The sequence below is a fragment of the Rhipicephalus sanguineus genome, chromosome 6, assembly GCF_013339695.2.
Source record: "Rhipicephalus sanguineus isolate Rsan-2018 chromosome 6, BIME_Rsan_1.4, whole genome shotgun sequence".
Lineage (NCBI taxonomy): Eukaryota > Metazoa > Arthropoda > Arachnida > Ixodida > Ixodidae > Rhipicephalus > Rhipicephalus sanguineus.
This window is the reverse complement of record NC_051181.1, coordinates 111,895,018-111,910,801: the sequence shown is the minus strand read 5'-3', so window position 1 is coordinate 111,910,801 and position 15,784 is coordinate 111,895,018. Positions and strand designations below refer to the sequence as shown.

At 48.1% G+C, this 15,784-nt stretch overlaps 1 protein-coding gene across 3 annotated transcripts in view; it reads left to right on the top strand.

Moving 5' to 3' along the window:
• Positions 1–463: 463 nt before the first annotated feature.
• The window catches only part of LOC119396179 (uncharacterized), an 89,852-nt gene continuing 74,531 nt past the window's right edge, over positions 464–15,784 (top strand). For all 3 annotated transcript variants that reach the window (XM_049416983.1, XM_049416982.1, XM_037663272.2), the window contains exons 1-3: positions 464–617; positions 8,716–8,915; positions 9,993–10,192. In XM_049416983.1, coding sequence (XP_049272940.1) covers positions 524–617; positions 8,716–8,915; positions 9,993–10,192 — 494 coding nt within the window. In that variant the 5' untranslated portion in view covers positions 464–523. The remainder of the gene's footprint in view (positions 618–8,715; positions 8,916–9,992; positions 10,193–15,784) is intronic.

Sequence of the window (15,784 nt, the reverse complement as noted above, 5' to 3'; positions counted from 1 at the left end):
CCGTAGCTTTCCCCAGAAAAGTTGTCCGCGACGTAGCGTCGCAAGGGACGCACACACGAGGGAAGCAGCTGCAAAGCGCGTCTGAACCGGCCCAAACCGGCGCGAACTGGCTCCATAGACAAAAAAAAAAAGCGCAGCAACGCGGCAACGCCAGACTGCCAGTGGCGTCTACTGGCGTTCAGCCAATCAGCGGCGGCCGAAACAGACAGTCAAGACAGCGCCGACAGCTGCCGACAGAGCCAACAGAGCTTATCGAGCTCCCGTCCGAGCTAGATCTACGGACTTGTGCCCTTGTGGCCGTGAACTAGCTCCCCATCGAACTCGAGCTCCCCGCCCGACAAATCGACGAAGAAATGGAAAACGAATGTAAGGATCGTTGGTTTTTGTTCTCCTTTGCAACACGACTGAATGTTTCCATTACCTTCATTTTTTTTCATCTATTTTCTTTTGTAGCAGTTACCATACGTATATGTGGCGTTGATCTGGACCTTGCGGCTTGCGGGTCCAGTTGTAACAAGAGGCGATGCATATCGAGAACCAAAGGCCTTTTGATGAGGACCTGTTCGCTGCAATGCGGCAAGGATACATCGCATTGTTCCAAGAGGCTTTGTCGGAACGTAAGTGTTTGATTCGTCCGTTTACTTTTCAAAAGTGGCTATGGTAATTCCTTTCAAACCCGTTCGTGCTTTCTTTTTACCACAACATAAAGAACCGAACGCAAGGATTTAATTACCTTATCATATGAGCACTGCGCGATCCGCTCGGCGTTTGCTTCTTTCGGAAAACGCCGGTTGAGCTCTCGAGGGGTGCGGACGCACATCACATGCGCTCCGCACTTTTTCGAATTTTCCACCGTAAGTCGGGTCACAGACGACTTTTTCTGTGCCGTGACCTTTCTGTCTACCCACCCGGTAGCCTTTCCAGAAAAAAAAACGGACCTTGGCAGGTGATATTTCCATGGCAATCGGCCCTTTTCACCCGGACGACGCTGTGTCGACGAGTCAAGCGTACCTAGGCCTACCGGGCGGCTGAACTCGACGCGACGGCGCGAGACGCGGACTCGCGTCGCTCTGCCTCACCATGGCGTATGCCGTGGAAGGAAACGACCTTGATCCATCGGAGCTCAACGACGGGTCGTGGACACTGGCCCTTGATATGCAGAAAAAATACAGACGCCGGACCGGGACTGTATCAAGCCCGATCAACGGAGAGACTACGCTGACAAGTGAGTCGGTGCCAACGCCGAGACGCCAAGCGCGCGCCCGCCACCGACTGTGCGACGGCGACCCATGCCATGCCACGCCTTCCGGAGGACGATTACAAAGTGGTTCTTCGTCCGAATGGAGCCATCAACTTGACTGACGTTGGACCTGCGATAATCGTGGAGGCCATATGTATCGCCGCCGGCATCGACTTTCGGCTGGCCCTCAAAGAAGACCAGGTGAGAATTCATCCAATCAAAAATACCATTACAGTCAGCACACCGGACCGCCTACGAGCCGAAGCTTATCGCAAGATCACGCAACTACAGCATGAACGAAATGTCCTCAGCATACTTGTGGCTGCATATGTCCCAGCACCCGGCAACTCGGCGAAGGGGGTAATATATAAGGCACACAGCTATGAAGCTGACCAGGCCATATATGAGGAAGTTTCGGGCAGGAACCCTGACTTGCTGGTGGTGAGCGCGAGAAGATTAGGTCAAACTAATCATTGCGTGATCACTTTCGCAGGGGACAAGCTCCTGAAGTATCTCAGATACCTGGCCCTCACCTTCGAAGTTTTTCCTTTCCGAGAGAGACTTGAAGCCTGCTTCAACTGTAGGAAGTGGTGACACCGAACTGACGTTTGTCCCAAACCACGACCACAAGTACCAAGATGCCGGCGGTGCGGTGAACAACACACACACACCGCCACCCGAGGGAGAAAAACCGACCTGCCTTCCGTCCTGCGTAGTGTGCGGCGGAGGACATCAAATTGGCAGCTGAAATTGCAAATTTTGCTTCATAACCAAAAAGCAGCCCGGTAAGTCAGTCGCAGCCGACAATGCAAAAGGGCAGCAAATTGACAAACCAGCTCTAGACAGCATTCCAAGCCAACAAGGTACCCCTACCAAGAACAAGACGGCAGCGACCTGAGAATCCAGATCAAAGGAGAACAACGAAGGGGAGTCCCAGAGCCGCTCAGAATCTTTTCCACCCTTGCGAGGTCTGAGCGAGAGCAGAGACCGCTCAGGGTCACGACCACTGAGAGACCACTCGAGCGAGAGCCGAGGGGAGCGATCGACGTCACGACCACGGGGAAACCGCGCAACATCCCACCCGCGGAGAGACCGCTCGAGTTCACCACACAAGCAAGCAAGCCTGCATTGCAGCCCCGGTCCAAATCACCTCGAGGCTCGCAGGTGAGGGAGCTGGCGGAGCAGATCAAGCTACTTCAGCAACAATTCGCTGCAGCTAATAATGAAATTCGGCAGCTAAAATGTAAACTAAACCTCACTAATATTTCCCAAACTAAAGAGGCGAACGAAATCGTGGCCTGCGTTGAACGTAAGGTAACTACTCAAGATGATATGGACACTGACAGTGTGCGGAATGCAAAACGAAAGGCTGTTAGTCCGATAGAGCCCACTATGGCAAATGAAACACCCGAAGTGTTGGACTCACAAATGACAAACCTCGAAACTATGATGGAAAAAATGATGACTAATATGTCCAACCAGGTAATACAGATTAAACAACTGACAGAGAGCATTACAGCCCTTAGCTCAACAGTGACATCGCTCGTAATTCACACTGGTCTTTCGACGGTACAACAAGCCCCCTTAACTCAAGATGAGTCACACAGCCAGGAGGTTGTCGATGCGCCAGAAACAATGACAACCACGACGCGCAACCCGGAAGCTCGACGCGCTGCCGGGGGGGGGGGGGGGCAATAAGATCGCACAGCGCGAGCTCAGCGCGCATGGAACCTCATAGGCGATTGTTATGGCCAATGCACCGATAACATTCTGGCAGTGAAATTGCAGAGGCTTCGGCCGAAAACGCCGAGCTCTGGAATACAAGATTCAAAATTATCCCACTAAACCCGATATTCTGGCCCTCCAGGAAACTTTCACGGCGGCGAAACTCTCCGGTTTCTCCCCTTGTAATGAAATTGGACCCCCGGGTGCTTCTCCCATCACGGCACTCATGGTCCATAGGAATCTAACTGCCAATCAAATAGACTTAGATTTCAAGGCAATCTCATATACATTTGTCGAAATTTTACCAAAACAGTGATTAGAACAAACATTATATATTCTAAATGTATATAGCTCCCAGAGAGATAAGACCCAAGCTGTATCGAAACTCTTAGATAAAGCCTATCAATTTACAAACCGAGCACCACTTGTGGTGCTTGGCGACTTTAATGCTCAGCACTCAGCTTGGGGCTATCTTAAATGTGAAAAGAAAGGCACAAAGCTCTGGGAAACCGCCCAAGACCTCGGCTACACCCTCCTTAACAACCCAGAACGTCCCACCTGCACAGGGAACAGCGTCAGTCGTAACACCTCACCCGACCTAACATTTATCAGAAATATTGTCAATGCCACCTGGGAAAATTTAGAAATAAATGTAGGGAGTGATCACTACATTTTATCCACAGCGATCCCCTGCAGGGGTTATAAACGAAATAGGCCTAAAGTCATGCATACTCGATGGGACATATTTCACTTCATTCGAGATAAACGCGAGTCTGCTCCGATTACAAGCCTTGAAGAATGGGTGTCCACCCTTGTACAAGATGCAGATAAGTCAACCTCAGAGGTAGATGTAGAAGAGGACAGTCCGACGCTGGACCCCAATCTAATCCATTTATGGTCCACGCAGCAAAGTCTTCAAAAGCAGTGGCTAACGCAAAAACATAACAAAAGCCTCCGTAAACGCATTGCACAGCTCGAGCGGGACATTGAGCAATACTCACAACAACTAAGCCAGGAACACTGGCATCAACTTTGCGACCGCCTCAACGGGCAGCTGGGGGGGGGCTAGAAAATGTACCATCTTATATAGTGCGTGTAATTTCGAGATTATAAAATTAGCACTTTTCAAGCGACGTGACAGAAAGGCCCACATGACATAAGTTTTCTTTGGCGCAGGTACGCACCCATAACGTTTCGTCGAGAGTACGTTTTTTCTCGACTTGTCAATTTTGTGATAACCGCGGTAGCGTTACGACAACTGCACCCTTTTTTTTTCGCGTGGCAACCGGGTCGTCGTGAATGTATATAATCGACCCACGTTTGTTAAAGCCAGGTCGTTACCTGAACACGTGCGCTCGTCGTAATGCTTCTCAAATGCTCGCCAAAACTGACAACAACGTTACCGAAAATAGGAGCCCTTTCGGTTAGTGGCAGCTGCTCGAGCCGAAGCGAACACGCCATGCCGTGCTTCCAGATGTGGCTTGTTGTCATTATATCATCGTGTTGTTTCTACGCCGAATTTTGAGCTCACTCGCCGTACATCCGTTTCTTATCCTGCGCAACGATCAGAGGCCACAAGCTTTTAACTACGACGACGACATGAATCAACACAGGCATCGGTGTTTGTGCTCCCTTCGTTCCATGATCTTTGTATTGCAGTGTGCCAAGCAGAACCAAATGGTCTGTTAGAGATTAGAGTTACATTGAATTTGAATAATCACGGCAAAGAAACCCGAGAGTCACCTTAAATACTAATGTGCGCACCTAGCGTGCAGCTGGAAAATGCTTCACGTGTTTGCTCGTCTCCATTTACGTTTCACCGATTACTTCGAGGGTTGTCCTAATGGTTAACGCTATTTTATAGTGCATATTCCAAGAACCCCAGAAGGCCAGCTACAACAAAACATACAAAGCAATTTACCAATTTACACGTGCTGCTTAAGAACTGCATTGGCATTCTACTCATCGTCGGCGCTACTGCGGGAGCGTCTCGTGGGCAGCCGCTGCTTGCTGCTTTCAGCCATTTTGAAGCTGACAGCTTAGCGATTACTTACGGGCACCTTTACACTCGCGAAGCGTTGCTGTGTTTTGCCCGTGTACCGCGAAGAACAGCAATACCTTGTGAACTGAGCATATACGCTGCATGCACCGCCGTGGAACCCCACACACCGGAAGGGCGGCGAAACATCGCAGACGCTAGACGGCGCTGCGGCGGGGAAGTGCTTTAAAAATGGCAGCCCCCTTGTGAAATTGGTGTATACCGGCACTGGCAAAAATTTGTTTTTCTCTCTCTCACCTTTATTCAAGCCTACTTCACGTTGCAGTCTTTGCACAGGGCTTGCTTTACCTTCACCTGACTTTTCACACAAGCATCAATCGTAGAGAGTCCAAATTATCTTACGAATTCCCGTAAATTATCTCGATGACCAATGCACATGCACCAATGTGCGGAAAGGCAGGAAGATAGGCAGTCGGTTTGCTAGCCTCGCTTAGAGAAAATGCGCACAGAATTGGAGTCAAGGAGGAGAAAACACCACATGCACTAACACAGCGCCTCATCCTGTCTGTGTTACCTTTTTGTCCCGTTTATTGCGGTTCCTTTTACCAAGTATGCATCACCAACTGTCCCAAACTTCTACTCCTCTAACCCTTGCGTGTTCCTTCGCTGCAATTTGCCCAATTGTCCAATTGTTCCTGACCCCCCCTTTACATTAGAGAAGAGTTTTCTCTTAGTCCTGTTACAATGTAGAGCATTTCGTCTGTTGTGCTTTTTCACTTCTTTCTTCATTAAAGGCTAAATATTCGTATCTTCCAGTTGCTTAACTGCTTTATTCTACATGTATACACTAAACAGCTATTTCTCATTTAGACTGCTGAGTGGTATAATATGGCTTCCATCTGCATTGAATCCAATCGTTTCTACAAGTGATGCTAGTATTATAGAGATGCGAGTTGGCAGGGCTAGTGGGTGTGAATTGACCTTGGACATAACTAATTGGCACGAAAAAGGAAAACGGGCAGTATGAAGTAAACAGAGTGCCGCGTCCTGTCTGTTTTCTTTACCTTGTCGGTGTTTCTTCTTTGCGCTAATTCGTTGAGGTAAGTAAATACAAGCCATACAAGTGAACCCCCCCCCTTCAACTTTTAACTGCCGCTATTCCCCGACTCACTTTTGACAGTCATATTTATGTTTATTCCAATGCTGACTCTCCACTTCACTCACAGCCTGCCTCACGCTTCATCTGGGGACACGTTTTGTGTGACAGGGAGGGGTCTTGTCTGCCAGAAAATGTCAGCAGCTCTCACTATGGAAAGCTCTCTCCATACATGCTCCTTCTGTACATGTTTTAGTGTGCAGAGGGCGAGCCTAAGAAAATGGCAACTTCGCGTTGCAGTTGTGAACTTTCCTCGACACGCAAGACTGCAGAATTTGGCTGGGCTGTTCACAAGAGTGTCTGCTTTCCGTGAGGTGTGATTATTCACCAAGCCCGAAGGGGTAGTCCATGACCCTTTAAAATGACTCGTTTCACTGCACAGGTAATATTCAAAATTTGTGTCAGTTACTAATTTCTGGATAAAAGCAACACACAGCCATACACGATATTTTCACCACCATCAAACCATTCATTGCCTAGCAATCCTAGCTTTTACATTAGTCGAACAAAAATATTCAGGCTATGAACAAGCTTCCGGTTGTGTAGCTCTCCACTCCACTCCAGGTTTTTCTCTAACTGCCTTTATATTTTGGCAATTGCAAGATTTGTCAGAGACAAGGCACTGTCTAAAATAATAGTAACAATATCTGGGGTTTAACATCCCAAAATCACGATATAATTATGAGAGACGCCGTAGTGGATTGCTCCAGAAATTTTGACTACCTGCGGTTTTTTAGCCTGCACTTAAATCTAAGTGCACAGGCCTCAAACACGCAGTGTCATTCACTATAGTGAGAATATGTAATCACTGTTACAAAAGTGAGGATGGGAAATGTTACAAAAGTGAAGATGGGAATCACTATTACTAAAGTGTTACAAATATCACTGTTACAAAAGGGTGGGTGGGAAATAAGCATTTTGTGTTTGCTTATTGCTATGAGTTCAAGGCCATTTGTTGCCAAAACATGTTACCTTCACGGCTGGGGCTTTTAGTGGTGCAAAGCTGCAGCTTTCCTCACAGTCATTTTTTGTCCTATTAGAAAAAGAAATAGCATAGTACTGTAGTCGAGTTCAACAGCTATAAGTAGCCTGCTTTGAGATATCTACTGCAGCTTCTCTTACCCCTTAAAGGGGCCCTGCAACACATTTTTGCCATGGTCAGAAAATGCTGCCAATCAGTTGTCGAAGCTCCTTCAAGCATTTGAGATAAACATTATGGTGCAGCACGCGGCAGGGAATTCACAATTAAATTTAAAAGTCCGCTAGAAATTGCTGGCTGTTCTCTTGACAAATGATGCCATATACCCAAAACCAACTGCGTCACATACGCAAAATACACGGCCATTGGCTGATTTGAACGTCATGAGCTGCATAGCTAACGCGGCGGGCGAGGCATGGCTCGACATGCCTCATCGTGGGCAAGTGAGCCCCCGCGCGAGCGTTCAAGGAAAACGAGCAAAGAAATCGCTTAAGGTGGTGACGCGTGCTAACCTACGGACTTGCCCCTTATCATTACACCACCCATTCCCTTCCGCAGTGTAGCTTTCCGCGCTTGCTGGGCAGAAAGTAGAGAGAAAGTGCTTAGAGCGCTTGACAAATTGTTGTAACTCCACTGGTCCACTGGATAGTGAGGTCATTTGATGACTACTTGGGAAAGTGTTGCAAGTCCCTTTAAAGTTACATCCGCATCACATACTGAACCGAAGGCACACTATTGTGTAGTATCGTTCTGTGCCATGTTATGTTGCCTTAGTGATAATATAAAATAGTTCACCATTTAACGTCCTTACCCTGCACTAGAGCTAAATGTATCGCCCTAATCTCTGTATTATGTCATGTGTTTTGGTAGAGCCCAGCTCAGCCCAGCTTTGCTATTGTCCCTTTCCTAAAGTAAAGGGACAATAGCAAAAAAAAGGAACGACAGGCAACAGGATGAGCGCTATAAGCTTCCAACTTGCCTTTCTTCCATAACCCTATAGCACATTATATGGCTTGCTTACAGCACACTTGACACCGCACACATGACGAAAAAACACAATTAAACGTGTGGTGCAGCACACGTGACGAACCAACTTCAATTGAAGTGAAGTGAAGTGGTAGTGCATGGTTGTAAATTTTACAATTTACAAGCATGCATTAGCACTTCACTGAACACTGGCTTTCCGCCCAAAAAAAGTTTTTTTTCCAGATGAAGGCATACTGACACACAACCAACGCATGTCACAATAGAATTCCCTACAATAATCTCGCATGTCAACCGATTACGAATGCAGCCCAAAATGACAATGCCACACATTTATTTTTTTTTCAGTTACCTGCGTAGCATCATGTGTGCTATAAACTAGCCATATGATGTACTATAGGGTTGTGGAATAAAGAAGTTGGAAGTTTAGCGCTCATCCTGTTGCCTCTCATTTCCTTGTTAGCTATTCTCGCTTTCCTTCAGGCTCAAACTGAGCTGCGCTCTTTCAAAATCACATTATGATGCACGAAGTTGCCCAATCTGCAGTAGTTGTCAATAATGCCATGAGCTTGAATTTGCCAGCTTCTGTGGCCTCCAGATGCTAGACTGAGATGTGTAAAATGTACATGCAGACCCGCACCCCAACGTCAATCTCGTCTATCGGGGGAGACGAGCGCGCAGAGTCCATCACCTCTGCCTGGACTTCCTGGCTGTTCGGCACCAGATAAATACCATGGTGCGAAACGGCGCGCCCGTCCCTCAAGCCACTCGAGACCACCTCGCCGAGTTAAGGCACGATGTGGCTTTGTACGTGGAGACTCCCCACGAAGATGTAAGTTTCTTTTTCAACTTTTAATATAACCAGAACATCTCCTCTCATTTGTGGTGGTGTTATTTCATGTTCCTGTGTGCCTGAGTGCACTTTTGCACTTAGGCACGCAAGGCTAGACACTGCTTGCCTTGTTTGTAAGCATAATATCTTAAGCGCAGAACCACCACAGGCATTGAGAATAACTACAGAGTGTCTATCTACAAAACTAGAGAGGAATCTGGCGCTGTGATTGTTCATCCACCATGGGATTAATGGGAAGTACAAGCTTTGGATTGGATTGCGTTTGCTAGCGAACTGTCTATGGGCCTTTTTCTACAGTTTGTCTCATTTTTCGCCCAGCGTGAATGGCGTGGGTCGTGGGGTGTGGTGTAAAGCACTCAAGCGGTGCCTTTGTTGTTGAAAGATGCCAAAGACCGCTAGGTCTCTTGGTTTCTGGCGACTTAGCGACATTACAGGTTGTATTTGATAGTTTTAGCAACGCTTCGCAAGTGCACCGTTCCGCAGAGATGTAGCATCCCATGCGAGTGTAGGAAACTGTATGGAGTGTATGTTCTTTTTTTTTTTTTTTGTAAGGGCATCTTGCCACGACTCGTTCAAATCTGCTGCAAAACGATGGCAAAACGATGTCCGTCCACAAAAGTTGAGCTTTTTTTCCCAGATAAAGCTACAGAAGGCATACTGACGCACAACCTGACACATTTCGCATGCAATTCGCTGCAATAATCTCATGTGTCAACTGATTACGACTCCAGCCCAAAATGAAAGCCCCACACGTTTGGTTGTGTTTTTGGTCATGTACACGGTGTCACGTGGGCTATAAAAGAGGCATGTAATGTGCCATAGGGTTGTGGAATAAAGAGATGTTGGAAGTTTAGCGGTCGTCCAATTGCCTCTCGTTTCCTTCTTTGCTATTTTCACTTTTCTTCAGGCTCAAACTGAGCTGCACTTTTTCAAAATCAGATTATGATGCACCAACTTGCCTAATCTGCAGTACCTGTCGATAATGTCATGAGCTTAAATTTGCCAGTTTCTGTGGCCTCAAGATGATAGACTGAGATGTGCAAAATTTACATGCAGACCCGCATCCTAACGTCAACTTGGACTACAGAAGGCGACGAGCCAGACGCGTGCACGTGCTCTGCTGCCACTTCCTGCATCTGCGACAGCAGATCAACAACGCAGTGGCAAATGGCCAAGCGGTCGCCCAGGCCGACCAACAGCACCTCGGCGAGCTTCGGCACGACGTTGCTTTTTACGTCGAAAACGTGCATGACGATGTAAGTTTCCTTTTGAACATATTCAATATAACCAGAACATCTCTTCTCATTTGTAGTAGTGTTATTTCAGGTTCCTGTGTGCCTAAGTGTTCTTTTGCTACTACACAAGGCTAGAAGTTTGCCTTGTTAGTGACTCATAGTATAACATATCCGCATGAGTGCTCAGAACCACCACAAGGATTGAGAATCTGGCGCTGTGATCGTTCAACCACCGTGGAAATAATGGGAAAACCTCGTTAATTCGAAGGCCTCGGGACCGAGAAAAATATCCCAATTAAGCGGGATTCCCAATTATCCGAAACAACGCGAAATCAAAGAAATCAGCCAGAAAACGTGATGTACGGAAGTCACACCTTTATTGTGGCAAGTCAGCCTACTTGGAGAAAAATTCCTCCATGCGTGACTGACACGTTCGGTAGTTCCCAGCACTGAAAGTCATATTTTCCAGCCTGTCAATGAGGCGCAGCATCTCAGCCTCGCCGCCGTTGCACTCGACGAAGCTGCGCACAACACTCAAGGCATCGATGACATCCGCCAAAGGGGGTGCTCGAGAGGGCTCGTCATCGCTGTCAACATTAGAGGCCGAATCGGTCGATCTCGCAGCTATCTCGCTGTCGATGTCGGCGTAACACGTCTGCACTGTGCACTCGACATTTGCGTACTCGGAGAATCCGATTGGAGTGCACTCCTCGTCCGCGTGCAAAGCCTCATATCGAGCGCAGAGAGTCTCCCCTTCTTCATCAAACGGGCAAGTGACAGCGGTGACAGCAAACTCAGCGTAGGTTGCCTCTTCTTTCACAAAACCGGCGTGCTCAAAACACCGTCGAATAACGGTGGCCTCCACCTGCCTCCATGAAGACACTCAAGCGGAGACAGGAGACAAATGGAGCAGTCGCACCAAATCGCACAATGCTCGCCAGCCGACATCCAAATGGCACAAAGACTCCACAAAACATTCACTTCGCTAGAGTGGCTAACATCGCTGTTGAGATGATGATGATCATGATCGCAACCACACGCATCGCCGCCTGGCAATTGCTAAAACATGGCGTCTACGACGTATTTCCGGTAAAAAAAAACATGGCCTTCGAGATCCGTACATCAAAAAAAAAATGCATGTTTTAGTTACAGCCTCCGAGATTCGCAACACACTTTGCATATCTTGGAAGTCGCGGCCAAGTGTGCCAATTAACCGGGAAGTCGCAGACTGGCCGCACCAATTATCCGGTTAAATTTACATGTAAAAATTTGGGACCGCGCAAATAATACAAATTATCCGGGATTCCCAATTAACCGAGTACAAATTACCGAGGTTTTACTGTACAGGCTTCGGATCGGATTGCGTTAGCTAGCAAACTGTCTATGGGCCTTTTTCTACAGTTTCGGTTTCCTTTTTCACGCAGCGTGAGAGGTGTGGGTAGTGGGGTGCGGTGTAAAGCACTCATGCGGTGCCTTTATTGTTGAAAGAGGCTGAAAAACGCTAGGTCTCTTGGTTTCTGACGACTTAGCGGCTTTACCGGTTGTGGTGTCTTTAGAGCTGTTTATTAGCATTATACATAGGTTACAAGGAACGGGCCGTGCTTGGGCCTGGGAGGCATAAGAGGTAGTGATGTCCTTTTTGATGCAGCCGCCTATGTTACATCCCCCATTTTTGTTAGCGCTAAAGGTTCATGCGTACTGCTGCTTTCACCAGTCTTCCAGCTCTAGTTGCTGTTTTTCCATGCCCATTTGCCAGATGAGTGTTGATATCCTTGTTGCTCGTCACACTGGCTGCCAAATCGGTTTTGGTAGCTCTAATGAAGGATGTATTTTTTCTGAAGTCTCCCCTAGTTGTCTCCACTACGAGAGACCTTGGGTGGAGAGTACTTCCAACAGTTCCCGGGATCCACCTTCGGTGACTGTTGAACACCCCGACTCTGGATCCTTCTTTCATTTCAGGGGCTGGTGCTGCGTGAACGTCTGCATACGCCTTTTGCTTTTCGCGCAGTGCTTTGAGCTTTTCTTTTACATTGTTGATGATTTCAGGTTTCAGAAGTTCTGCGCTGACTGGCAGTGTAGTCTTGGTCCGACGACGAAAGAGCCTCTGTGCTGGTGACGCGAGCTCCTCGTTTCTTGGCACGTTGCTCATGTTTAGTAATGCCTTATTTATGTCTGTTCCATCTCTCTCACTTTTCTTTATGTTATTTGCTGCTTGAACCGCTTTTTCAGCTAATCCATTCGATTGTGGGTACCTGGGACTCGATGTTTGGGTGTTCAAATCCCCATCCTTCTTAAAATCTTTGAATTCCTTTGCTGAAAAACAGGGCCGATTGTCGGATTCAAGCAGCCTTGGTACACCATGTGTTGCAAACCAGCCTTTTAGTGTTTTGATGACATCTGCTGCGGTTTCCTTTCTAAGCGTTTTAAAGTCGATGTCGCCCGAATAGCTGTCCACTATCACTAGGTTGGGCTTTCCCGCATGGTCAAAGAGGTCCACTGCGACTATCTCCCACTGAAGCAGGCCCGTAACTAGGGGGGGGTTGAGGGGGTTCTGACCCCCCCCGAAATTTTTTTGATGCTTTAACTTTTCGGGTGATACTAAAATATTTACACGCCTTCACAGCGACCCCCAGCTGCCAAAGTTACACTGCAACTTTCCTGGCATTGCTTCCCTCTTCTTCCTTTCTTCAAACCTACCAGAACACCTCAGCGCTCCCTCCCCCGCACGCGCACCTGCCCTATTTGTACAGCTTTGCACTTCGCCCTCGCGTTCCTTCGAGTCTTTTCTTTTTCGTCTTTCACCCCGTAGCAGCTCCTTTATTGATTCCAGATGCTTTCCTTGTGCATTGCCGCTGGAGAAGTTATCCGTCTGTGCGGACCGCACGTGTCGGCTTTGGGTTTCTACGAAAAGCGCGTCTCCTTCTGTGAAAGTAAACAGTTCGACAGCAACGGCAACACCAACACGACGTGCGCAAATTTGCCAGGGAACGAAACCCCTAAGCGGAAAAAACTCAGCGGCGCATTCCGAGGACGCAGGCTGCGGGTAAACTTTTCTCAAACTGTAGTCTTCGCCACCGAAACGAATCATCGAAGATGACATCTACTGAAAGACTGGCATATCCGAGCAACTTCGAACAACCTTAACCGCACGCAAGGAAATCTACCTCTTCTGTACACACAAGGTATATGCGCCTCCCTACAAAGCACACAAAGCGAGGATACAGCCGGCACACAATCCGGCACCAGCGGTCAACTTTCACAGGAGAGAAAAAACGCCGCCAAGCTGGGCTGCGCGCGGGAGTACAGAGGCTGACGTCACAGCCTACAAAGTGCATTTTTGGGGGTCACGGCTATTTAATTAGCGCAGCCCAGAGAGAATTATGCAGGCGCCCAGGGAGCCGTCTGTGAAAAGGTGACTTTTTCACAGGAACGGAGCAACACCTGCTTTCTGGACTGTACCACGGGAGTGCAAATGTCTCGGCAGTGCATTCTTGGGGGGTTCACGTATATTAAGGGGAGTATGGAGTGCCCATGGAGTCTTCTGTGAAAAGGTCTTTAAGTAGCGTTAATCCAGTTTGCTGCAGCGGGAGTACAATAATGGTCCTGCATGCACACCAGCTGTAGCGGCGTTCAGAAACAACATGCGCCATGCGGGAGCCGGCGCGTTCATCACACTTCTACATTCTAGCCACTGTAAAGTGGATAAGAGAGGAAGAAAACATCGCCCGCCGTTCACGCCAGGCAGTCGAAGCAGTCGCAAACGTCTTTTTGGAGCCACTGGCCACTTCTGTGTGCGTGCACAGGATTGCGGCAGCAAAATGAAAAGACACTCTGCAACAACGAAGCAAAGGAGTCTTGCGTCTTACTTCAGAAAGTTCGAACCGATGAAGCGGACGGAGAAGAACCGCCTCCTTCGAAGGATAAAACTTCGCCCTCCTCAGCACTGGTGGAAAGCCAAGCGCGTCGGAACTTCTGTAGCGACTCAGGAGAATGCACCGGTTTATGTGAATCACCTGAGAACGAACACAAGCAGGACACCCATGCGCCGCCGGAAAATGATGGTGGCCGCAGTGCAACTCCAAGTGACCTTTGTTCTACAGTCAACGCTGGGCAAAGTGACGCCTTTACCACTGGGCAATGCCCAAGGAAGGTGAGTGGCATGGCACCTACACATTCTGGTTCGCCTCCCCTCTGTGCGACGAGTGCGAATATTTTGGACTTGGGACTGTTTGTCTCGAAAAGCAATAATGTAAATGATCCAGAGACGACGGAGAAGCTGCTGCTCAATCCGTGGACCCCTCCGGCTAACTATGATTATCCAGCCACAGGGAAAAGGAATCTGAAGTTCCAACCTCACTGGGTAGATCGTTACCCATGGCTTGTTTATTCAGAGAAGCTTCAAGGGCATTATGCAAATATTGCGTAGTCTTCGCAAGCGAGGTGGCAGGAAAGGGGAGCACCAGCGCTTGGGCTGTTTTGTAACTGAGGAGTTCACCAAATACAAGAAAGCCATGGACGCCTTTAAGAGCCACGCATCCAGCAGTTATCACGCCATGTCAACAACGCTATCGGAGAACTTTTTAGCAGTCCGGTCCCGCTCACAGCCATGACATCTTAACACAACTTGACCACGGTCTTAAAAAGCAGGCGGAAGAAAACCGCAAGAACTTGCTGCCAATAATAGAAACAATCCTTTTCTGTGGCAGGCAAGAAGTACCGCTTCGCGGCACAGACGACTCTGGTCCGATAAATATGTCTGAAGTGCTGCCATTGAAAAATGATGGAAATTTCCGCGCACTGCTTAGGATGAGAGCAAAATGTGGAGATGCCGCCTTGAGAGCTCACATGGAAACATCTCCGGCGAATGCGCTGTACACGAGCCCAAAATTCAAAATGAGTGATCACCCTCTGTGGTAAAATCATACAAAGAAAGATAGTTGAAACGTCAACTCAGGTTCGTGTTTTTCAGTTCTAGCTGACGAGGCCACTGATATATCTCGCACCGCCCACATTTCCCTATGTGTAAGGTACGTTGACACGACACGTCGGGAGTGCCCATACTTAAAGAAGATTTTGTAGATTTCGTTCCCGTGTACGATCTCACTGGCAAGGCGCTGGCGAGCACAATCCTGAACAGCCTTAGAGGTCATGGCTTTGACCTGAACCTACTTTTGCGGGCAAGGATACGACGGGCGGCATCAATGAGCGGCCACCTTAACGGTGTTCAAGCCTTCATTCGTCAAACAGCGCCCAAAGCGTTGTACGTGCATTGTAGCGCCCACTCGTTGAACCTTGCTCTGCTTCACGCATGCAAACTCCCCAGCATCCGCAACTGTTTGGGAACTGTATCCTCAACCTGTCGTTTGTGTGAGAGCTTCGCCACAGAGACGAACCAACTGCGAGACAAAGTAGAAGATTTAACACAAGAAAAAGAAATCAGTTCTCTCCTTTTGCCAAACAAGGTGGTAGAGAGTCACGATGCACTTCAGCGTTTCCCTGAACTGTATGCCTATTGTACAATTCCTCGAATATTTTTTGGAAGAAGAGGCCGCGTCATCTGATACTTCATCAAAAGCTTCTCAACTGCTCAATGCCATTACGAAGCCCGAGTTT